The sequence below is a fragment of the Ptychodera flava genome, unplaced genomic scaffold, assembly GCF_041260155.1.
Source record: "Ptychodera flava strain L36383 unplaced genomic scaffold, AS_Pfla_20210202 Scaffold_66__1_contigs__length_654902_pilon, whole genome shotgun sequence".
NCBI lineage: Eukaryota > Metazoa > Hemichordata > Enteropneusta > Ptychoderidae > Ptychodera > Ptychodera flava.
This window is the reverse complement of record NW_027248388.1, coordinates 149,244-174,362: the sequence shown is the minus strand read 5'-3', so window position 1 is coordinate 174,362 and position 25,119 is coordinate 149,244. Positions and strand designations below refer to the sequence as shown.

Below are 25,119 nucleotides of genomic sequence, written 5' to 3'. Positions count from 1 at the left end.
ACAAATAGCGAAATGTGTCGTAATCAGGTGCAGCCAACGAACAATTCACTTTTAAAGGGGTCCTCACTGTGATAAAATATATTGTGCACGATAAGCAGTGTGAACTGACTAATTTTAAGTCAAGAAGGTAGTTAATTAGCTGTTCATGATTTGCCCTCCCACTAAAAAATTTTCGACCTACCCCCCCCCCCCCGCACTCAAACTTCATTTTTACCCACTCCCCATTTATTTTTGCCTGTTTCCCCTCCCTATTATGAATTTTGGAAGCTCCCCTGCCCTCTGGCGAAAAAAAACGTGCCGATTTCCCCTGCCCTCGAAAAAATTCCCCTCAAAATTTGTCATTCCTTTTCCCCTGAAGGCACGAAAAGTACTTGCCCTGTGTCCAACTCCCCGGAAACGCCATGGCCCAACTTCCCCTGTCCCAGTTTTAAAAGTAGCTTTCCCTCTCCTCGTTTTTCGCCAAGCCCTGTTCCCAGGACAATCAACCAATATCTGCCCCGCCCTACAAAACAAACACTAAAATTTGTTCCCCTGCCACTTAAAAACATGTCGCCTGCCCGAGCAAATTTAAAATTTCCCCTGCCCTCCAAAATTGCCCCTGGAACAGCTTTTTCGATGAATAGCTCCGTTGGCTGCGCCTGCGTAATGTTCTATGACGCATTGTATCGGCAACATAAAAGCTAAGACGAACCGGGACAACCAGACCCAGTAACTCAGCAAGAGGTAGTCAAATTTTGACACTCACGCCGCACCCTCCCTTCAATCAAGTGGCAAAGTAAGACTCTTCATGTTCACAGCAAAATGTACAAGAACCTTTGCCATATATGGGACATGCTAACGTTTCTATTGCTTGTATTCACAGTTCCTCTTGAACATGTGTGCACTATGAAAATATCTTTCTTGACGCAACGAGCATTAAACGAAAACTATTTACGATAGAGGCGTTCGTCGCTCTTGCTGACAACGCACCTTCTTCTGAACCAAACTTGTGGAATTTAAAGAACGTATCTACACCGTGAGCGGGGTCTCGGTGTCACCGGCTTATCTGGGGTCGCCGTGTTTGCCGCGTTTTATTGACTATCTGATCTACAGCGCAGATCGTCTCGGCCAGATTTAGACACGAGATATGAAACCGTGAATTAATGGCCAAGACCATTAATTCATTTTCGCGATGGTTTCAATTATCTGAAAGCGGTATCGAATATAAGCATGGTCACCCATTCATTCAGTATCTTTAACCTTTCAGGCCTAAACCCCTATATATAGGGGTAGCTCTGGTAAGTTACCAGAAGGTCAGGCCTGAAAGGGTTAAACATTTCAAACATTATATAAATAATATCTCGTATCAAACAAAATCCATGAAAAATGGGCGACTTTGTCCCTTTAAGTTTGGTAGAATAAATGCATTGTATAGAGTTTGTTAAGGACACACTTTGGAACAAAATATCGAAGACGTGAGATAAAGTGACAACTCCAAGTTCCTACGAGATTTTCAATATTATATATATATATATATATATATATATATATATATATATATATATATATATATATATATATATATATATATATATATTTTCACAGAAATAGACATTTTAATCCACGTGCTTCCAGCACTTCGACATACTTAAACCTTCACTTTTCTTGGTCTGCTGTGTTCCAGACTTGTAATCAGTGCTTGGTCTCGGGCGTATTTTTCCCATATCCGATTTCTCCGATGTCTGTTATCTGTATATTGGACCTAAAGTGACAAGAATATCCGAATAAGACGACAGAGACACAAAGTTGATGTATGTAATATCATGACGAGTGCTGTATGAGCGAATTGTACCAAACTCAAGTGAATAACGACTGCGGCGGGGGTTATTGCCTAATTGCAGCACAGCCACCCTCCCCTCCCCTCCCCTCCCCCCATGATAGATCTATCACCGGACCATAATTATCACCGGACCATAATTTCAGGCTTTGACATACATATTCTTTCCTCCTCCATGCTGTTGCTGCACAGCGCTGTTTTTGTGCAATGCAGAGAAAAGGATGGCGAGTTTGTTGCTCAGTTAAAATCTGCTGAATAAAGTTTTTTTTCGAATTTTAAAACAAATGATCAGCATTGTGAATATTCCATAATCGGCTGTCACGTATGTCTACTCATTTCACATACAAAGTACAAAAAGAAGTGTTTCGTGATTACAGTTACCACCATTACATTGTTCCCGACGAACAAGTCGGAGTTTAGGTAGCGCACTCACTTGGCCTGAAGGCGATGCAACTAGTTGCTTTCAGATTAGTACATCGTCTTCACTTCACTCTCACATTTTCAGGCGAATGCTCAGAAATACACTAAATATATTGCAAGCAGCCAATTAACCGCAATCTTTTTCTACGGTATTTACTTTGCGTGTTTTGATATTTATCACCCTTATATTGTTCTTTTACTTTACACAATTTAACGTAAAATGCGAATGCCGTTAGCAGTCCAGTTTGTAAAACGACCCGTATCCAACATTAGTTCACAAAATGGATCGCCCTGTGATGTTTATCGGTTCCAGTCTGGGATTTTTTTTCTCGCATGTTAAAAACTGAATGCATGTGTAAATATCTCAGTGTCCAATCATCCGTTCAAATGGTGGATAGACCGGTGACCTGAACGAGGTCATTCGTATCAATCACAACACGGCCATTACCGCTATCCAACTAGAGCGCTGTCAGCAATCAGCCGGCAGCTTCTGTACTATATACAAAGTTCGAAAATTAACAAGAATTGTCAATAAAATTAAAAGAAGTACATTTGTCGGTGGTAACTTTCAACTTCCTTAAGTGAATTGTAGCCACTCGGATTAAAATGTAAACTGATCAAGGTTTTGCGGTGACGATAATAAACGAATTGCTGAAGCATTACACTGTTGTTAGGTATAGACTGCGTTAGAGGAAAACCCAGGTTAACCTCAAATATCAACAATATCTTTCAGAGCAATGAACGGTTATTTATTTTACTTTTCATTGTTCACACGGCTCTCTTCTTGAGTTGGTTGTGTTACCCGGTAAAACTAAAATTATTGTTTTTCAAAGTTTGCTGTCTTTGACTTCTCATAGAAATTGAGTTTAATTTTCATTATGTGTGTACCGATAAAAGCACCTTGTAATGAAGAACACTGACTATTTCAGACACGTGTTTGACATGTCGTAATTTCAAAATTATAGTTCGTCGAGAGATCTTTCAAACGGCTTGTCACACTCAATGCAGCAGCGCAAAACATGAATAGCAGACTTCTAACATGCATGAACTCACATCTGTCTCAAAACTTGACAACTCAGTTATTAGCCTTAAGGATAGCAATTCTTGAAGGATCAATTGATATATTCATCATTTGCAACTTTATTGGCAATTGACAGATAAGTATCAACACAAGATACATTTAGTGGTTGTCAGGTTTTGTGTGACCGTAAAAATGAGCCAGTCGGTCACGTTTGACCCCTTCAATCGAAACATCATGATTATCTACCGCATAGTCCTCTCTATGATTCCTGGCATCATGTTGTCTCATAACAAATACAGACATATGAACTATGGATCAACGGATGGCATACATGTATTCATTTTATACCCCCTTTGTTTCCTTAGCATTCTAGCCCCTCCAGTATTTTGGAATGCGGCCAACGTGCTCTGAAGGAGGTGCTAACAATGATTGCAATGACGATCATAAACGAATTAATGAAGCTTTAACCTTAAATCTGAAGTACGCCATCTAGGGTCATGAATGGTTGTTTACTGTACTTTTTATTGTACACACGGCTTTCTACTTGAGTCAATAGTGTTTATAAACTAAAACTTAAATCTGTTGCCTTTGAAATGTGCTGTCTTTGATTTCTCATAGAAATGGAGTTTAATTTTCATTATGTACGTACCGATAAAAGCACATTGTAATTAAGAATGTTGACTTTTTCGGACATGTGTTTGACATAATGTCATGGTTTGACGAAAGATCGTTTAAACAACTTGTCACACTCAATACAGCAGCAAAAAATGTTAACAGCAGAGTTCTAACACGCATGGACACACATCTGTTTCAAAACTTGACAACTCTGTTATGAGCATTAAGGAGAGTGATTCTCGAAGGTGCGTTTGAAATTCATGATTTGTAATTTTATGGCAATAGATGGATAAGATGGATAACGGTAACAATACTTATCATGGTTGTCAGGTTTTGTGTGGCCGTGAAAATGAACCATTTGGCCATGTTTGACCACTTCGGTCGGAACTCCATGAAAATCTGCCGTCCTATCGTTTCTATTGCTCCGGCATCATGCTATAGCTTAAATATACGGACATATTAACACTGGATCCATTGGATAATATAATATTCAATTTATATCCCCTGGGTTTCCTAAGCCTTCTAGCTTCTCCAGTATTTTCTAATCCAGGCAACGTAATCTGATGCAGGTGTTCACATTTCAAAAACGATAAACGAATTAATGAAGCTTTAGACACTTGTTAGGTATACATTGACTTAGTGGGAAACCCTTAGCCTTAATGTGAATTACACCATTCAGGATCATGTATTGTTGTTAATTTGACTTTTTATTGTTCACTCGGCTCCCTATTTGAGTTACTTGTGTTGCCAAGTACGTAAAACCAGTTGCCTTTGAAATTTGCTGTCTTTGACTTCTTTTTAAAATTGAGTTTAATTTTCATCATGTATGTACCGATAAAAAGCACATTGTAATTAAAAACATTTATTGTTTTAGACATGAGTTTCACATGTCGTAATTTTAAAATCTAGTTTGACGAGAGATCGTTGACACGGATTGTCACACTCATTGCAGCAGCACAAAACGTGATTAGCCGACTTCTAACATGCATGGACGCACATCTGTCTCAAAACTTGACAACTTGGTTGTGAGCGTAAAGGATAGCAATTCTTGGAGGAGCAATTGATATTCATGATTTGTAACTTTATTGGCAATAGATCACAGTATCCACACAAGATACATTCTATGTGTGTCAGGTTTTGTGTGGCCGTTAAATGAACAACTTGGCCACGTTTGACCCCGATGGTCGGAACTTCATGAAAATCTGCCGTCAAATCGTTTCTATGATTCCTGGCATCACGTTGTCGCATGAAAAATACCAACATGTTAACAAAAAGATTCGTTGGATGACATACATGTATTCATTTTATACCCCGTTGGTTTCCTTAGCATTCTAGCCCCTCCAGTATTTTGGAATTCAGCCAAAGTGCTCTGAAGGAGGTGCTAACATTTGCAATGACGATCATAAACGAATTAATGAAGCTTTAACCTCAAATGTGAAGTACGCCATCTAGGGTCATTAATGGTTGTTAATTTTACTTTTTATTGTACACACACCTCTCTACTTGAGTTGCTCAGTTGTGTTACCCAGTAAAACTAAAATCTTTTGCTTTTGAAATTTGCTGTCTTTGACATAGAACATGAGTTTAATTTTCATTATGTATGTGCCGATAAAAGCCTATTGTAATTAAAAACATTGACTTTTCAAACACGTGTTTGACATGTCGTAATTTAAAAACTATAGTTTGACGAGAGATCGTTCACATGGCTTGTCACACTCAACGCGGCGGCAAAAAATCCGAAACCAGATTTCTAACATGCATGAACGCACATCTGTCTCAAAACTTGACAACTCGGTTATGATCAATAAGGGTAGAAGTTTCTTGAAGGAGCAATTGATATTCATGATTTGTAACTTTATTGGCAATAGATAAGCTTAGATCACAGTATCAATGCATACTATGGTTGTAAGGTTTTGTGTGGCCTTGAAAAGGAACCTTTTTGCCACGTTTGAACCCTTTGATCGGAACTTCATGAAAATCTGCCGTCCAATCGTTTGATTAGTTCCGGCATTATGATGCCGTAGAAAAACACCGACATGTTGACACTGGATCCATCCGGTATGACATATTCAATTTTATGCCCCCTAGTTTCCTAAGCCTCCTAGCCCCTCCAGTATGCAGAATACAGCCTACTTGCTTTGAAGTAGATATGCCGATGACTTGATGTTCTGTACTTGTGGCATCTTTAAACAAAACAAAACAAAACAAAAGAACATAAAACAAAACAGCAGACAGACAGACAGACAGACAGACAGACAGGCAGACAGACAGAGACAGAGAGACAGACAGAGAGACAGATTGATGCATGACTTCGGAAATAACTAAATGTGATGTCATTAATGTGAATCATTAGCAATATCATGAAGATTCCCTGTTCTGTATAATTCTAGTTTGTAAATAAATTTTCTCAGCAACATCATCATTTTTTCCCTCTACATGCCGTTATTTCTCATCACTATGGCAAAGAATTTTCTTATCAATTCTAAAAGACATTCACAATCATATGACGGTTATTTTTTTTCACCGAATGTTTTCTTTAAGAAGTCATGTATAGGGGACGTCTCGACGTCGTCTCCTACACCGGGAGGTGTTTTTTATATTAATATATCGATACAAGTAAATATTGTTGTCTAGATCCGCTTTCTAAGAGGAAAATAAAAAGACAATAGGTTCACTGGTACGATATGGCCGGCAAGGCACGTTGTTTCGCGATTGATGTCGCGTAATGTTTCAACGTGCCAATAACTCCAGCTAGTAAGAAAAAGTACCTACCAGTGAGTACCGAAAGTAGAATCAACAAATGATGATAGAGTCAGCCATTATACCTATATCACGAAATTATGAGATATAAGAATACAATGTGAAACTCGCATAATTACATTTTTCTCCTACCCATGGCGTTAGTTTGAGAGATCCTTGTTGAGGTAAATTTGTAATTTTTTGTAAGACTTGTAGTCCATATCGTCATGATATGCCTCTTTTGGTAATCGGCAGGTAATATTACCCCCGCCTTCTGAACGGGGTGTAACCTCTTACAGGTAGTCTTGTATATTAAAACACATGTCACAACAAGGTTCGCATTAAAATATGAAAACAATCTCTTCCCAGTACGAAAGCGGTAGAAAGACAGACTGTAATATTGCGGTAGTTAGATTAACTCAGTTGCGCTAACGCACGTAACAAAGTAACCAGAGGTGACTTTATTTCTGATCCCCGGTTATAATAATGTTTGGGTAAGACAACGATGAGTGTCATGGATGACACTCATCGTTGTCTTACCTAAACAATATTAACCGGAGATATTTCAAGATCCCATTAAACAACTTCTTCCATGGAAATATAGAATGGTGATCTAGAGTTTATTTGCTACGGCACATCATTTACATGCAATTTTTCATTCTCGGTACACCATTTAAAATACGTAGCGAATGATCTATGCTCCACGGAGGTTCATGTACGTGAAGAAAACAAATCTAGTATCTTTATTACTTTATCAAATGCCATTTCACTTTACTAAACGCCATGAAGAATAATTTCATCATCGGATCATGAAGAATCCATGGGAGCAGAGTCTGCGCAATTAGACTGAAAGCGTCCAACTGTATTACAGTCGTAGATACATTTAAACTTTCCCTTTACAAATTCATTCAACTCACTTTTCCATCTGAAAGATCACAAGTACACGATGATAAATTAATCGACAAATTTCAACCTAGTCCACCCATGATAAATAAACGCTTTCTTACCAGTAAATATCGGTGTTAAAGTGGCGGTGTTTGGCACTGGACCACTTCGGGTCACGTACTTGCAATTGAGACGAGACAGAACACAAAATGAATCCATGTCAAACAGCCCGCCACTTGAAATGCTGCATGAGCAACGAAGTGGCCTTGAGAAATTGAATGGCCTACTCAGAGCTGACGGTTTATCGTGCACACTAAACAATGTCAGAAGAACTGGAAATGTAGTTTGGTTTTACATTGGTTTTGTGTTTTGGTGTGGATTCTATATTGTGTAGTACAGTAGGCGTCACAGACGACTCATTCACAACTTCAATTCCCAACATGCAGTATGTTTTCAATATTCTCTCAACTTCTCTCAAATAATCGATACACTAGTATGCCGGTGTTCAAAGAGGTGGAGTTAGTGATTTAGGTAATAAAACCCTTAAATTTGTGTCAAGGGTATGATAATTAATGTTACTTGGCTTGGTGCTTATTGAAACATCTCGCCACACGTTTTTATATATCGCAAAATATCGCGCTGCATTGTTTGGTGTGTACCCAGCCAGTGTCGCACCAGCACTGCACCAGCATTGTTTTGACATACATGTGGTTCAGTGCATTATTACAATCATATAAAGTTATTACGAAATACCGCTAAGGATGCTTCGAATGGATGCGATTAGCCCAGCGTACAAGTCTGTGTGTTCCCGGCGTTGTGGTGGAGGGCGTATAACGCCGGGAACACACAGACCTGTACGCAGGGCTAGGACATGATGCGATGCGCGGCGCCAATGTCCGATTGCATCCGCATCCCATGCGGTCTTTTCGTAATAACCTTATTATTATACATCTTACATTCGTGACTTGGGCATCAAATTGTCAGAGTAATGACCGTTTTCGTGCAATGTCAATAATTTATCTTCCAATTTATAGCATAACTGTGGAACGCTATTTCGGTCACACTTCTGCAAGTTCTGGATAGTGTGTGTGTACTGCATTGCACACGTACGTACAGAGCGCATGCGAGACATGTTCTGGCACGAATTGTCCAAAGAGTCCCCTGAAACAGTTCAACAATGAACGCATAGATAAAGCCGCAGGGGATGGGGCGCCATGAAACCGTACGGGAAATACCTTCAGAACGCCACAGAGTGCCCTCCAATGCTATGCGGTTCTGTTTTTATTACCGATGTACTCCAATTTTGTCAATCGCCGTCAAAAAAACAAACAAACAGCTAATAATAATCGCGACACGGCTGATAGCAGATTCTATAATGTGCGCATCAATATGCTGTAAATGAACTTTTCATCAGCGGTGAGCTCACTGATTGGCAAAAGGAAACTTTGTATTCATATGCAAATATTTTGATGCAGCGTACCGACTTCACATTAGGTCGAACAAAAAAATTGTACTGTTCCCATAACCCGACCTACCCTAGTTTTTACCTGCCGATCCTAAACTCTTAACAGCTACGTAAACACATAATTGAAAAAAGAAAGAAAAAAAACCCGTAAAACCAAGCGTTCGTTACTTGGCATTTGAATTTTGCTTGAACGATGATGTCTTTTATGTTTTTTTGTTCCTTTTATTATGGATGGTATATTTTACTTGAAATGTTGTGACCAGTGTTTGACCGCCCGGAGACCCTGAATAATGCATATTTAAAAATAAAAATATGTAGGAAAAAAATCCTGCCGACCTTTCTACCCTATTTTGAAAACCATGTTATCGGAATAGCACAATTTTTAGGCCTTACTGTATTTCCATCTCGACTAAGACAACAAAACAGACACAACCAAAGACGTTCATGACAGAAATCTGAAATATTTTTGATACAAAAAAATTGGTATTTAGAGTAACAAATCAACTGTAGTAAAAATTCGAATGACTGAAACTTCAAAATTGTGCGCGAAATTAGATTGAAATCAGAGTCCGAGAATGGCTGTCAGATCTACGGTGAATGAAACACGGTGGTGCACCGTATTGCATGGACATCTAGCGAAGGAAGACGCTGTTAAGGCCAGAGAAAAAAAAATCTTGTTCATCGAATTTTTTTGACCAAGTTCCACGAGTAGCGAGCGAAATTTTTTTTTTTATTTTTTAAGCCGAAGGTAAACGCGGTTCTCTGGCATTTTTGCACAGATGCAGACAAGGCAAGGTAATTGTTTCCCTTTTTACCAGAAATATCTCAGACAAGAAACACTGATACTGGTAACTGAATTCAATACTATATTTCCCAACAATAACATAGTGTTTGCACAACATATTCTGAGTATTTCAACATTCTCTCAGAATAAAACTGAATTGTACAGCAAATCACTGAAATCCAACAATTCAGTATTGTCCTTTAATAATTTCCTGGTGGGACCTAGCATCTGAGTTTTTTCATTTTACTTTGGCCCCATGTTTTGGCCTCTTTACCACTGTCTCTACACATTTTACACAATGGTCTAACAACACTGTACTGTGATCGGAGTGAAGTTATATAGTCATCATTCAGAAGGCTGTCATGTACTCCACAATAGAAACAGCAAGCTTCAAATGATACTTTAACATCGACGCAACCATGTGTTTTGTCATTGCCGTAAATTTTACACTTTCGATGCAATTTTCAATCAATCGGATGCACCGTTATCTGCTGTTAAATCGCCGAACGTAATATCAGGACAAACACTGAATAGCGTCTTTGGAACTAAGTGTTGGCCATCACGTCAAATGTTGGCGATTGTCGGGACGCAAAAATACCTCAGACTGAGTTGAGACAATGTTGCAAGTTGTTCAGGTTGATTGACAGGTTGAGGTGACTTTCGCGCCTCTTTTCACGCAATAAAGTTAGTTCGTTGTTACACATCAAAGGAGAGACAGTGTCGTTCTCACTCTCTGCACCGTAACTTTCTCATCACGCAATATAGAACCTGCTTCTAAATGTGCCCAGCCACATTTTTGGTGCCGAGACCAGGATTGTGTGACTAAAGCTCAGTTACCCGCATACGGTGCAAGAATCACAGACAATTTCGAAAAATGCCCGAAACAGGAGGAGCCAGCGGCACGGGCGGTGAACAAACCGCCACTCATCAAATTCAACGGTTGAAGTTGTCTAGAAGAGCTCATCGCGGTCAGATGACGAAACTCATCAACAAAGCATCAGAAATCACAGGACAAGGCCACGATGAAATTACCGAAGAAGGGGCAAACACTCTAATTTCGACGATCGAAAATATCTCCAAGAAACAGGCCCACCTCAACAAACTTGATGCCGACATTATGGCTGCAATGGATGTCGCCGAACTTGAAAACGAAATTGGGGAAACAGACGACTACGACGCCAGAATCACAGACAGGTTAGTGTCATTTCGCCGCTTCTCTGAAAAACTTGGTAAACGACTAGAGCCGATCGCCGTTGCAACGCCAACTCTACCTTCAACTAAGAAAAATGTGAATTTACCCAAGCTGACTCTCGAGAAATTTGAAGGCGACATCCTGAAATGGCAAAGTTTCTATGATGGTTTCAAGGCGGCAGTTCATGACGACGCTAACCTCAGTAACATACAACGTTTCCAATATCTAAAGGCGCATCTAACAGGAGAAGCTGCCAAATCAATCGATGGCCTTTCATTGTCGAACTCAAACTACACACAAGCCATGGAACTTTTGACAAATCGATACGGACAGCCTCACAAAGTTATCAGTGCTTACATGAGGGCATTGTGGGATCTAGAACGACCAACCATGAATGTGCAGAGTCTCAGGTCGTTCTATGATAAACTTGAGTCCTACATCCGGGGACTGAAAGCACTGGGGAAAGCAGAAGACAGCTATGGAGAACTGCTGGTACCCCTAATTCTGGACAAAATTCCAACCAGCACCCGTCAACAAATAACAAGAGTGTATGGTAGCAACGAGTGGAACCTCAGCGAACTCCGCGAAGCACTTCGAAAGGAAATAGAAGTCCTGCAGTCAGGCAACAACTCAGAAAACAGTTTCGAGCAATTTGACGGATTTTCATCGGAGCCTAAAGAGCACAGCAACCTTTTGGTACAGGGTGGGAAACCAAAGCCGAGACCGCGCAACTGTGTTTTTTGTAAAACAGTGTCTCACGCACCGACAGAGTGCCAGATTGTAGCTGATCCTGCCAAAAGATTACAAGTGGTAAAGCGTGACAATCTTTGCTTCAATTGTCTCGGTAGACACAAGGTATCAGCTTGTAAGTCAAAATATCGCTGCAAGAAGTGCGATACAGCGTGTTCATTTTTAGCCGGATGCCGGCCAAATTGACCGGCTACTTTCGTATTTTGGCCGGCTACTTTCAACATTGTTTCGCTCTCTGGCCCGGAAATTCTGGTTTTGATAACAATAATTAGATTTTTTGGTGGTCTTGCAAGCCGCAGATAATATTTCAGAAGTGCCGATGTGGCTATATGTAGTCTAGCAATTTACGCGGTGAACTTGTTGCTATCACTGTAGTACCGCAATCAGCGAACGTGTTGTACTGTACACCGTGACTAGGAATCGCTCTCGAGGTCAACCTCGCTCGCCCGATCACAGCCCGAATTATTCCGACGTTCACATCGGGTATAGCCGAAAATTGGACTAACATACAATTACGTTATGCCCGCGAATAGCCGACCATTTCCGAATGAAGCCGACTTTTGTTTCGCTCAAACGCGGAAGAGAAAGTCGACGCTCGAGAGCTTTGGTTTTCTGCGTAAGAGTAGGGCCTAGTCTGATGGGTTTGGTAGGTTTTTGATCAAATCTAAAGCGACCACAAGTTACTGAGTCTCATTTTTCATACTTCGAAACGCCACGTCAATCTATCCATGGTCGATCACGATGTCAACTCAAGTCGATCGACATCGCGTTTTGTGGAGGGGCCGTGGTTGTGTGCATCGCGGAAGAGAAAGTCGACGCTCGAAACTTTGATTTTCTAACTTTGTCTGTGGTTTTGGGAGGTTTAGATCAAATCTAAATAAACAAAAAATTACTTGGTCTCACTTTTCGTACTTTTGAAACGCTACGTCGATCGCAGTGTATCTTCAATCAAGTTTATTTAAATCAGTAAAACACTTTGTGCAGCCAGGCTGGTCAGGATTCTAGCGGATCGTTTTCTGGGTTGTGAAAACCCCTATTCTATGATGTATTTCAAAATGTTTGTTCAAGTCATGAGCTAAACATAATTCTACACAACAGTGTGGTGAAATTTTGCTATTATCCATGTCAACTGAATGCAGTTGACAGGCCCGAGTGATAAGCTTATCAACTTAATTTTTCTGACTTTTTTAAACTTTATCCCTTGAAAACATGTTGTAATTGGCAATGATAATGATTATTCTGTATGCTGAAATGGTCTTTAATACTGTACAAGAATGCATAAAATTACTCCAAAATGTCTTCAAAATTTAAAAATTTCTTGCCCACACACAGGGACGGGGACCCCGTCCCTGAAACCCTCTCCCCCTTTGTGTATGTTGAAATAGCCTTTTATACACTTGTATAAGAATGCATGAAATTGCTCAGAAATGTCTTCAAATTTAAAAAAATCCTTAACACTCTCATGCTGAAATGGTCTTTCCGTACAGTACAATAATGCATGAAATTACTCCAAAATGCCTTCAAATTTTAAAAATTTCTTGCACACAGGAAACCCTCCCCCTGTGTGTATGTTGGAATAGCCTTTTATACACTGTATAAGAATGCATGAAATTGCTCAGAACTGTCTCCCCCGCCCGCCCAGGGATTCTGGTTGCACACAGAAGCTAACCGCCTACTTTTCTGAATTTTCCGCCTACTTCAAAAATTTTTGAGAACCCTGCGATAGGAGACATCACACCGCGCTCTGTGATCCGTCGACGAAGACAAGTAAAGCCGAAAACCCTAAAAGAACTCTGAGATAGAAACAGTACACACCAAACTCGCAATAGAAGGAAAGAAAACACACCCTGGACCTGTTTTACTGAAAACAGCGGTCGTAACAGCTATCAACGGAAAAAACAAAGATGAAAGCTAACGTTCTCATCGACGAAGGAGCTCAAAGATCATTCATCACTACGACTTGTGCCGAACAGTTGAAACTGAAAGCTGAGCATAAGGAGCTCATCAACCTAGCACCGTTCGGTGCAAAATCAAATGGCATACGCTCGATGGAAAACGCCAAAGTGACACTTGAAACTAACACTGGCTCAAACATAACCATTCAAGTTTTGATGGTACCGAAAATATCAACACCGCTGAAATCTCACATCAATAAATCAGTGCTCGATCTCCCCCACCTACAAGGTTTAACATTAGTGAACCACGCTGACACTGAAGTTGTTGAGATCGACATATTGATTGGTTCTGATTACTATTGGTCAATAATTGGTGATGATATCATCAGGGGACCCGGACCCACTGCCGTTTCATCCAAGTTTGGATACCTGTTGTCCGGGCCAACGCACCCACGTGCACACGATCCTTCTGCTCATGTCACTCAAACAACTATCCTACACGTCATGACTGACAGTCGAATGGAGGACAAATTGACGTCACGTTATTGGGACTTAGAAACAATCGGCGTCAGAGACGTCAGCTCAGGCACATCTACAACCGATGAATTTGAGAAATATCGTGACTCTCATCTGAGTAAAGAAAAAGGAAAGTACACCGCAAGTTTACCTTGGCTCGATAATCACCCACCGCTACCTACCAACTACGGTATCTGCAACGTCAGAACGCGCTCAATGATTCGAAGACTGAGCCCAGAGCTACGAGCAAAATACAACAATATCATCAACGACCAGGTGTCACGTGGATTTATCAGTGAAGTCGTCAATGATGACACATCGCGCGGACACTATCTCCCTCATCGTGCCGTGAAAAAAGACTCTGAGACCACACAATAAGAATCGTGTATGACTGTAGTTGTAAACAGTCCACCGATCAGCCAAGCCTGAATGAATGTTTAGAAACAGGGCGTCTTTACTCAACGGACTTAGCGAAATACTCCTGCGCTTCCGCGTACACAACATCGGCATATCTAGTGATATCGAAAAAGCCTTCTTGCATGTGAATTTAGATGAAAAGGATCGACAATATACTAAATTCCTCTGGCTGTCTGATCCTACAGATCCAGAAAGCCCTTTCAAGACATATCAGTTCAACGTAGTACTCTTCGGCGCCGTGTGTTCGCCATTTATCTTACAGTCAGTCGTCAAAACGCACATGGAAGCAAACCCGTCACCAGTCGCAACCGATAGGTCGGGAGAAATATCTACGTCGATAACGTTGTGAGTGGAACGAACGACTCCGATTCCGCCATACAGTACTACAAATCGGCAAACTCGCTGATGCAGTCATCTGGTTTCAAACTTCGCGCCTGGGCTTCCAACAACTCGAAATTAAACGCAATCGCCCGACAAGACGGAGTACTTGAAACGAAAAAAGATGTAAATACCCTCGGTACTAAATGGCTTACAGCTTCCGACGAATTGACTTACGCGTCGAAACTGGAGGAAAGCGATATCCTCCCTACCAAGCGAGAGATTGTTCGCTGTACATCAACAATCTTTGATCCTTTGGGATACCTTTCGCCCGTACACATCAAGGCAAAGATCTTTACTCAAGAACTTGGAAGGAGAAACTTGATTGGGATGTTCCAATTTCAGATAAGCTAGAGCAGAAATGGCGTAAAATTCGCGCTGACTTAGAAGGTACACAAGATGTAAAACTTCCACGCCAATTCATATCGGACATTGATCCAGATCGCTGTGAACTACACGTGTTTTCTGACGCAAGTCCGCAGGCTTACGGAGCAGCAGTATACATAAGATGTGGTCAGAAAACGTCACTCGCGATGGCCAAGTCACGTGTCAAACCATTGAAAGATATTACACTACCGCGAATGGAATTAATGGGAGCCTTGATCGCAACAAGACTAGCGAACCACGTATTCGACGCTCTACGCGATACCATTCGCTTCACCGAGCAAGTACTTTGGGTTGACAGCCAAATTGTCATCCACTGGATCACGGGCAATAAAAAACTCCCGGTGTTCGTACAGAACCGAGTAAATGAAATCAACAAGTCTACCTACAAAGTGAAGTATTGCCCGTCTAAAGACAACCCCGCTGACCTATTGACGCGGGGAATATCAGCTACAGAACTCAAAAACTCACGCCTATGGTGGAACGGACCCACCTGGCTAGGGCAGGGTGACTGGCCAATATGTGAGTTGTTCGACAGCCCGGACCCCCTACAACCAGAAACGCGCAGTGAATCACCGGACGTCACTCAAGTAAACGCGACAGAACAACCCACAAACGGTAGCATCGCCCAAATCATAGACATAAATCGCTACAGTTCGTTTGCAAAGTTGCTAAGAGTAACCGCCTTAGTACTCAGATTCGTTTCCATGGTGAAGGGGAAAGGTCAAACTCACAACTCTACTTCTCCTTCAGCAAAAGAAATCAGAGAAGCCGAACAGAGGTGGATCAAGGCAATCCAATCTGACGAATAAAGCTGAGAAATAGAAGCTTTCAACAAGAAATCAGCAACCAAAACACCTCTTGTGAGACAACTTCGTTTATTTGTCGACGAAAGTGATATTCTTCGTATGGGGCAGGAGATTACACAATGCGCTGATACCCAGAAAACACAAATTCACGCAGATACTCGTTCGACATGCCCGCAAAAGAGTTTTACACGGCGGTATGCCGTCTAGAGTTACTCACATCAGACAATAAAATTGGATTCCGCGTATACGAGAAACTGTCAAATCGGTACTCAGAAACTGCGTGATATGCAAGAAAGTGATCGGAAAGGCCTACACTATGCCTGTATCTCCGCCTCTACAGTCATTTAGAGTGAACGAAACGCCTCCTTTCACGGTCACTGGCGTAGACTTTACGGGAACACTCCTCGTTAAAAACACTGAAAACAGAGAGGCAAGCAAAGCATATATTTGCTTGTTCACATGCGCTGTCACGCGCGCTATCCATTTAGAAGTGGTATCAGACTTATCGACCGTTACCTTCCTAAACGCGTTTCGCAGATTCGCAGCCAGACGGTCGCTACCATCCAAAATGGTTTCAGACAACGCGACAACATATCTCGCTGCTGCGGAAGAAATACCGAAGTTACTCAACTCCCGGGAAATACGAGAATATATGAACAATCACCGCGTAGAATGGATCTTCATCCCGAAAAGAGCCCCGTGGTTCGGCGGATTTTGGGAAAGACTAATTGGCCTAACTAAAACCGCACTTAAGAAAGTGCTCGGATACGCACGCGTGACCTTGGATGAACTGACAACTGTTGTGGCGGAAGTCGAAGCAACTCTGAACGACCGCCCCATCACATACGTCGATGAGTGTGATCCGTTAACGCCGTCATTACTGTTACACGGGCGTTTGATAAACACACTACCTCATGAACTTGTCGACGACGATGAATTAACGGACCCTACGTACATAACCAGCAAACAGACGACACTGGAGAAACGTGTCAAATATCTTGCTAAATTACACGAGCACTTCTGGCAAAGATGGTCAGCGGAGTATTTACCCGCACTTCGCGAGCGTCACAGCCCCAAGGGTAAGACGGGTAACGTGATCAAAAAAGGAGACGTGGTCCTAGTACAGAACGATGACAAACGTCGCATCAACTGGAATCTTGCTGTGGTACAGGAATTACGATACGGAAAAGACGGACTTGTTCGGTCAGCTAGCGTGAAAACCAAATCCGGACATACAAATCGTCCAATTAGTAAATTGTACCCCCTTGAGATCACTTGTAACGACCCAAACTCTACCTGTGGTGTCACCGCTAGTGATTCCGACCCTGGAAACCAGATCACGACTGAGTCCGCATCTAATGACAGACGTTCAATTAGAAACGCTGCCGTAACAGCACAAAACAAGATTAGACGTTGGGCTGAATTACTACGAAAGTGAACGATTTCCTTCCTAACAGTAGTCTATAAGTGGAAAATTTGAAACCGTTCATGAACCATTGCATGTTTTTTAATGATGATTCAACAATCTTTCTGTGTTATTATTCAGATGTTGCATTACTCGCCGCTTGAGCGATCTGTTTAATTCATATTTAGCATTCAGAGAACATTCTGCACGTCGGAAATGAACACTTCGTGGACTGATGTCACGTACTAATGCACAACAGTTATTTGCATGTCGTTATCTAGTTACATGTCACATCATGATAGTGACCAGACTTTACTTAGAAAAATCGATGTCAACTTTCTGTCATTGACACTATGTTTATTCATATTTCAACTTTCATTTGTTCAGTTGTTGAGACAACTACAGAGAGTACGTACTTATGCAGGTTTACTCTTTATTGGCGCCCCCGGAGAAATGTCGGGACGCAAAAATACCTCAGACTGAGTTGAGACAATGTTGCAAGTTGTTCAGGTTGATTGACAGGTTGAGGTGACTTTCGCGCCTCTTTTCACGCAATAAAGTTAGTTCGTTGTTACACATCAAACAGTCTGAAAGGAGCCTATGAAATTTGCATAAAAGTTCGTGTTAGAGAGCCTCGTTTTCGTTACGCTGACCGCCACTGCAGTGAGGGATAAAATACGGCGAAAGGGTGGTCTTTAAATATCGACGTGCAGCAAAACGTACAATAGCTAGAACTATAATTTTTGCTTTCAGTTGTAGCATACATACTAATGATCTGTTTTCCTTGGGTAAACTCACAAAAGTTGAGAAGATTTTATTTAAATCGCTACAAAGTGGGTGGCGAGATCGACCCGCCAAATGCGGAAGTAAACTTCACCTTTTTCGTAAAACAGCTCGATAATGACCTTAGAGGTCTTAAGCCAAGCCGAAAATTTCAGAAAATATCATTTAACTATTATCAACATTTGGTGAAATTTTCATGACCGTGCGACCATGGACATGTATTTGCGGCAGTGTTGAATGTTGGCATGCAGTTACCATATCGCTGTATACGTAGATCTCGAGGGTCTATGAGTATACGAACACCCGTTACGCTACGTACACTCAACGCTGTTTACCGCGACCAAACCACTTGTAGTTCACACGGCGCGGGTGTTACACGATTAATCTTTCATTTTTTTCAAAGTTTACTCCTATAATCTCGGGTCACTGATGTTATATATAAATAAAGTATTTAATTAATGTCACATTATGACCATCAATACTTAAAAAAATTTTTTGCTAGTTACATGAGTTATAAAATGTGCCAGTCTAGTTCGAGCACGCACGGTAATGCTAGCAGGGATGGCCGCAACGCGCAGCTGTTTACCGGCTATCATTCTAGTCGCATCTATATTCACGTACTCGTGTGCGGGATACAGAGTAGCCTATTTATCCACGGAGATTTTTGCAGTCGATGTTATTTCCTACAGTTTTTGTATGCTTGCTAGCTACTAGAATGCGAAAACGGAAAAAATCACTCATAAACGAAACAGCACTGCTAGTCAGTACGACGGGTGTCTACCACTATACTACGTGTACGGCCGCAGACAGTGATAAACGTAGCCCTTCTGTCACCGTAGTGGTTTTTTTCCATTTGCACTGTCCACGACTTTACCGAGAAGCCAGCCAGGCAGATTGTGTTGGCCAGTGAGGTAACACAAGCTTGCAGTCTTGCTTCCTCGTCACAATCATTGAAAACATAAACAGAACCGAAAAAATCTGCCAAGTTAGCGGTGAGGACCGAGAAAGAGCTGAAAGAGTTTACGTGTACACTCACGCTGCGCTGTAGGTCGACATGTTAGATTTAACACATGAACGTCGCTGCATAGTCAACTTCAACGAGACTTATTTCAAAAACGGAGGCTTAAGCCACTGAGATTTTTTCAGATCGTATGGACCTACTCAAGATACGTCCCCTCCCTACTTCTCATGGAAATTTGACTTTGGATATGCTTTTGCGGCAGTGTTTAGTGAACGGCATTTTCGGTCGCTCGAAAACCATGAAATAAGGCTAACGCAAAAACGAATTGATAAAACCCCATAAAAAATCATCGGCGAACACTAACTAAGAGTACAATTCAGCCGCTAACTGGAAACAGGACGGATGCTAAACGAAGGCTGAGATATCTGCGGATAAAATTCTGGCGAAAAATGCCATAACCGTCACTCACTGGCTAGAGGGCGCTGTTCGAATTTGAACTAAATCCCTAATTATGCATGCAAATGAAGTACCCTCCTTTCAGACTGAAAGGAGAGACAGTGTCGTTCTCACTCTCTGCACCGTAACTTTCTCATCACGCAATATAGAACCTGCTTCTAAATGTGCCCAGCCACAGCGATCAAATTAATACTCATGATGAGACATGTACTAACCTTTACAAAATGAGGAAATTTCTGGGCAAATCGACCCACTTTGCGTCGTGATTCGCCAAATTCAGACGTCACAACAACGTGTTGGCGGTCAACTATTGAAGTCCAAACACGTCGGAAGTCTGATTCAAAATCCCGTGCCCGCAAAAACCCGACAATGTGTAGGGCGCCACCAGCGGCAGTACAAAAATTTTGTAATGCGGAAGTAAGAATTTGCCGTGATCAAAAAAAAAAAAAAATCCAAATATGCCAAAGTAGAAGCGGCGATTCCGATGAACAATTTATTTTTTCTTCCTGGCCTAAGAGTTGTTCCCATGGCCGCGATGTTGAATGTGAAATTGAAGACTCCTCCGGTGATTTGGTTTTAAACTTGCGTGCTACTCCATTGCAAAGATTGCAAAGTACTGATCGCCGCGTTATCTGAGGAGCCGATCTATCACTCGCGTTGCTGGCCATGGCCCCGGCGGTGGCAGTCCCGGGTTGGTGGGTACCCATGCTTGTTACCCAAGTTTGAAAAGTACCTCCTTTCCTAGAATATTTCTGAGAAAAACACACCCTATTTGTGGCAAATCTGGGAGTATTAGCTGTAAAAAAACATACCCTTATTTTCGAAATCTAGGAGGTTAGTACAGTCTGAAAGGAGCCTATGAAATTTGCATAAAAGTTCGTGTTGTAGAGCCTCGTTTTCGTTACGCTGACCGCCACTGCAGTGAGGGATAAAATACGGCGAAAGGGTGGTCTTTAAATATCGACGTGCAGCAAAACGTACAATAGCTAGAACTATAATTTTTGCTTTCAGTTGTAGCATACATACTAATGATCTGTTTTCCTAGGGTAAACTCACAAAGTTGAGAAGATTTTATTTAAATCGCTACAAAGTGGGTGGCGAGGTCGACCCGCCAAATGCGGAAGTAAACTTCACCTTTTTCGTAAAACAGCTCGATAATGACCTTAGAGGTCTTAAGCCAAGCCGAAAATTTCAGAAAATATTCATTTAACTATTATCAACATTTGGTGAAATTTTCATGACCGTGCGACCATGGACATGTATTTGCGGCAGTGTTGAATGTTGGCATGCAGTTACCATATCGCTGTATACGTAGATCTCGAGGGTCTATGAGTATACGAACACCCGTTACGCTACGTACACTCCACGCTGTTTACCGCAACCAAACCACTTGTCGTTCACACGGCGCGGGCGTTACACGATTAATTCTTTCATTTTTTTCAAAGTTTACTCCAATAATCGGGTCACTGATGTTATATATAAATAAAGTATTTAATTAATGTCACATTATGACCATCAATACTTTACAAAAAAAAAAAATTTTTGCTAGTTACATGAGTTATAAAATGTGCCAGTCTCAAGCACGCACGGTAATGCTAGCAGGTATTGCCGCAGCGCGCAGCTGTTTACCGGCTATCATTCTAGCCACATCTATATTGACGTACTCGTGTGCGGGATACAGGGTAGCCGTATTTATCCACGGATATTTTTTGCGGTCGATGTTTATTTCCTACAGTTTTTGTATGCTTGCTAGCTACTAGAATGCGAAAACGGAAAAAATCACTCATAAACGAAACAGCGCTGCTAGTCTGTACGACGGGTGTCTACCACTATAGGCCTACTACGTGTACGGCCGCAAACACAGTATAAACGTAGCCCTTCTGTCACCGTAGTGGTTTTTTTTCCATTTGCGCTGTCCACGACTTTACCGAGAAGCCAGCCAGGCAGATTGTGTTGGCCAGTGAGGTAACACAAGCTTGCAGTCTTGCTTCCTCGTCACAATCATTGAAAACATAAATAGAACCGAAAAAATCTGCCAAGTTAGCCGGTGAGGACCGAGAAAGAGCCGAATGAGTCTATACGTGTACACTCACGCTGCGCTGTATGTCGCCATGTTAGATTTAACACATGAACGTCGCTGCATAGTCAACTTCAACGAGACGTGTTTCAAAAACGGAGGCTTAAGCCACTGAGATTTTTTCAGATCGTATAGACCTACTCAAGATACGTCCCTTCCATACTTCTCATGGAAATTTGACTTTGGATACGCTTTTGCGGCAGTGTTTAGTGAACGGCATTTTCGGTCGCTCGAAAACCATGAAAATAAGGCTAACGCAAAAACGAATAGATAAAACCCCACAAAAAATCATCGGCGAACACTAACTAAGAGTACAATTCAGCCGCTAACTGGAAACTGGACGGATGCTAAACGAAGGTTGAGATATCTGCGGATAAAATTCTGGCGAAAAATGCCATAACCGTCACTCACTGGCTAGAGGGCGCTGTTCGAATTTGAACTAAATCCCTAATTATGCATGCAAATGAAGTACCCTCCTTTCAGACTGAGTATGTTGACTTCCAGGGTTGACCCTGGAGGTTGACTTGGTATACATGTACATACATCACAAATGTTTTTCCTCACATGATTTTAGTCACATTCATACACAATCATCTTCCTTATCCGTTTGGATCTTGAGTTCTATGCTGGCTCTTTTGTGACAATACACCTACTCTGAAAGTTACTCTGAAAAAGTACCCCTTTTTCTCGATTTCACGGACCTAGAATCTCCGAGATGACTGAAGAAAAACACCCCCTTCTCAGTGAATTTGGTAACGCGCATGGGTACCCACCAACACGGGGACTGCCACCACCGGGCCATGGCTTAAGACAGCTGTGGGTCCATAGCTGTGTGGTGTTTTCAGACGGGATTCCTGCCTTTTACGGCCTGGTTTTGACTTTACGACTTTTAACCCTGCCACCACAAAGTCGTAAAAGTCAAAAGCAGCCCTAAAAGGCAGGCATCCAGTCTGTAAACACCACAGCTATGGACCCACAGCTTGACAAATGACATTCGTCTTTGTCATCATGGCCAACACTCGTGTTGCACTATCGCTTGTCGATGTGCTTGGTCACGGGTTGAATTTTGTTATCAACCCCACTCAATATTACTCATTTGCCGTTCACCCAGTCGCTGAAAACAACAACTTCGCGACGCTTTTTTCATAACGGTGATTTAGTTTTGTTTTGTTTTTTTTGCAACCTGAAGAGAGCGTTGACGTCTTCGGCCGAGACCGCACCAAATCTTGCAGATGTCGACTGCTTTAATATAGCGTTCGCCGGTACCGTTTCCATCGTAGTCACAGTTTTTGGTTCCGTCCATTGCATGCCGAGATATTAGTTTCATTTTGATGATAAAATTTTGATTCAAAATGTTCGAAATAAATACAGTTTTGCCAATCGTAATAATATTTTCCTCCACAGATGTAAATCAGCTCCAATATTTATTGTTGTTCAGAAACTGTTACCCACTAGACAATATTTACCAATAGAAAGTAGAACGGGATAATGACTAATTTGCATAATTTAGAGTGAAATAATTTCTTAACCTTGGCTTTCTATGTAAACGTTATTTAATGGCACGTGACGTGTTTTCAAAATGCTTTGCAGTTGGCAAAACATGTAAAATATTTTGCTGAACGCAAGAAATCAGTAAAACATGGAATAGCAGTAATAATTAGCCCAATCAAAAGCTAACATTCCAACTTTTCCCCACACAGAAACTGGGCAGTTTGGATTATTCATACCTATCTTAATCCTACTGTTCGTAATGTTTATGTCTTAAACACATCTATCGAACACTTTTAACACCTTTTCCGGGCTCTTTAACCCGGTTGGTCAAAATTGGCTGTTCTGGCCTTTTTGGTCACCCCTCTTAAAATGCTTGGATAGTTGACTTGGAAAACAATTAACATTAAAAGTTTCATTAGCAATTAAGCCAAACACCGGAAAACACAGAAAACATGGCTCATTACGCGTTACTAACATGACAAAAAGAAAATAACATCGAATAATATCAATCATAAGTGTGGTTTTCTCTCCTTATTTACTGTCAAAAAACACTAGAAACATTGAATCTCAAGCAGTTTTTTATGTTTTCGTTTCCGGCCTAACGGCCACTGGCAGTACAGGGCAGATAGGCCTATTCTCTCCGGACCACCCGGCCGCTTCCGCGGACACACGGTGCCTTGGGGCAGCTTCTTCTACGTTGCACGTTGCACACCCTCTCAAAACCTTGTCACTCACCTATATATTTTTATTAAGTAAATGAGAATGTATTTTCAAAGAGGAGACTCGCAGTCCAGTTGCTGTGGTGTACTTTAAGAAAAATTAAGACGTTTACAGGAAAATTCAGTTTAGACTACCCTCGGCTTTTCTAGTAACCGCGAGTTACTGGTAGTGGTAGCCTGCGGTAACTTATGCACTCAAATACGATCACGGACGTACCACGCACGTACAAATACCACGATAGTAAGCTTACGATGTTGTGTGGGCCGCTGTGTGCATGTTTCATTCACAGCGTTACCGACGAACATATCACTGCACACGGGAACGAGCTTTAATAGGCGGCTTCAAATTGTCCCTTTCCAATGAACGTTAGTGTTGTATTTGTAATGACATGTGTGGAACCAACTAATTTGTCATGCTTTGTAAAGAGTAAGTGACATGTGTGGAACCAACAAATTTGTCCGCATGCTTTGTAAAGAGTAATTTTAATTCATTGCTCTTGTGTGGGGGTTGTCAACTGATGTAATCGCAAATCCTCAGATTTCCATCTGATATAGGTATGTACGTAAACAAGAAGAGTAAACTCATGATTTTAATAGACGGGGTGGCTATGACCAATTTGCAGCCAGATTGGTCACAGCCACCCCGTCTAAGTCTGTGTGGGGAAAGTTGTCATGAAAATACTTAGAAAAGTTTCACAGTTTTTCAGAAAATGCAAATGCCAACTTTATTTCGCTGCCAACAGATTGGTCATTTGTAGTACGTGTTGCGTTTGTAATGATATGATATACAGTGGTGACACGATGTATCGATGTATCGTATGTATCGATCGAGTTCACTGACAGTTTCTATGTATTTGCCTTCACCGATGAGGCGCACTCAATCAACCTGCACACGTTTTCGCATCGACTACCACTATAACACGACGCGTCTAGGAATTATATTGTACTTATATAATTAAGATTGCGGGGATTATTTTAAATTTTGAAAAGTCGCGAATTTGGTTAAAGTTATTTTGGAAACGTTTTTTGCGGATTCCCATTCATCGGCAGTCCCTGAACCTCTTACCTATTGGCAGAGAGTAAACCGTCGGAATTACAGTGTCCCTTTTGAGATGGAGGGACCGTGACTGAAAGAAATGCA

The 25,119-nt window shown here is 41.4% G+C and overlaps 4 protein-coding genes across 4 annotated transcripts; all 4 read left to right on the top strand.

The window, feature by feature from the left end:
• Nucleotides 1–10,619: 10,619 nt before the first annotated feature.
• Nucleotides 10,620–11,873, top strand: LOC139128716 (uncharacterized). The gene has a single exon (XM_070694446.1). It carries the CDS (start codon nt 10,620–10,622, stop codon nt 11,871–11,873), a length of 1,254 nt encoding a protein of 417 aa, XP_070550547.1.
• A 1,718-nt stretch (nt 11,874–13,591) lies between these two features.
• LOC139128715 (uncharacterized) lies at nt 13,592–14,476 on the top strand. Its single transcript, XM_070694445.1, has one exon. The coding sequence runs from the start codon at nt 13,592–13,594 to the stop codon at nt 14,474–14,476; it is 885 nt and encodes a 294-aa protein (XP_070550546.1).
• A 950-nt stretch (nt 14,477–15,426) lies between these two features.
• Nucleotides 15,427–16,089, top strand: LOC139128714 (uncharacterized). The gene has a single exon (XM_070694444.1). It carries the CDS (start codon nt 15,427–15,429, stop codon nt 16,087–16,089), a length of 663 nt encoding a protein of 220 aa, XP_070550545.1.
• A 565-nt stretch (nt 16,090–16,654) lies between these two features.
• LOC139128713 (uncharacterized) lies at nt 16,655–17,524 on the top strand. The gene has a single exon (XM_070694443.1). It carries the CDS (start codon nt 16,655–16,657, stop codon nt 17,522–17,524), a length of 870 nt encoding a protein of 289 aa, XP_070550544.1.
• Nucleotides 17,525–25,119: the final 7,595 nt, after the last annotated feature.

Excerpts from the sequence above, each read along its gene's own strand:
- LOC139128714 (XM_070694444.1), top strand. The coding sequence starts at position 15,427 with ATGGCCAAGTCACGTGTCAAACCATTGAAAGATATTACACTACCGCGA.
- LOC139128716 (XM_070694446.1), top strand. The coding sequence starts at position 10,620 with ATGCCCGAAACAGGAGGAGCCAGCGGCACGGGCGGTGAACAAACCGCC.
- LOC139128713 (XM_070694443.1), top strand. The coding sequence starts at position 16,655 with ATGGTTTCAGACAACGCGACAACATATCTCGCTGCTGCGGAAGAAATA.
- LOC139128715 (XM_070694445.1), top strand. The coding sequence starts at position 13,592 with ATGAAAGCTAACGTTCTCATCGACGAAGGAGCTCAAAGATCATTCATC.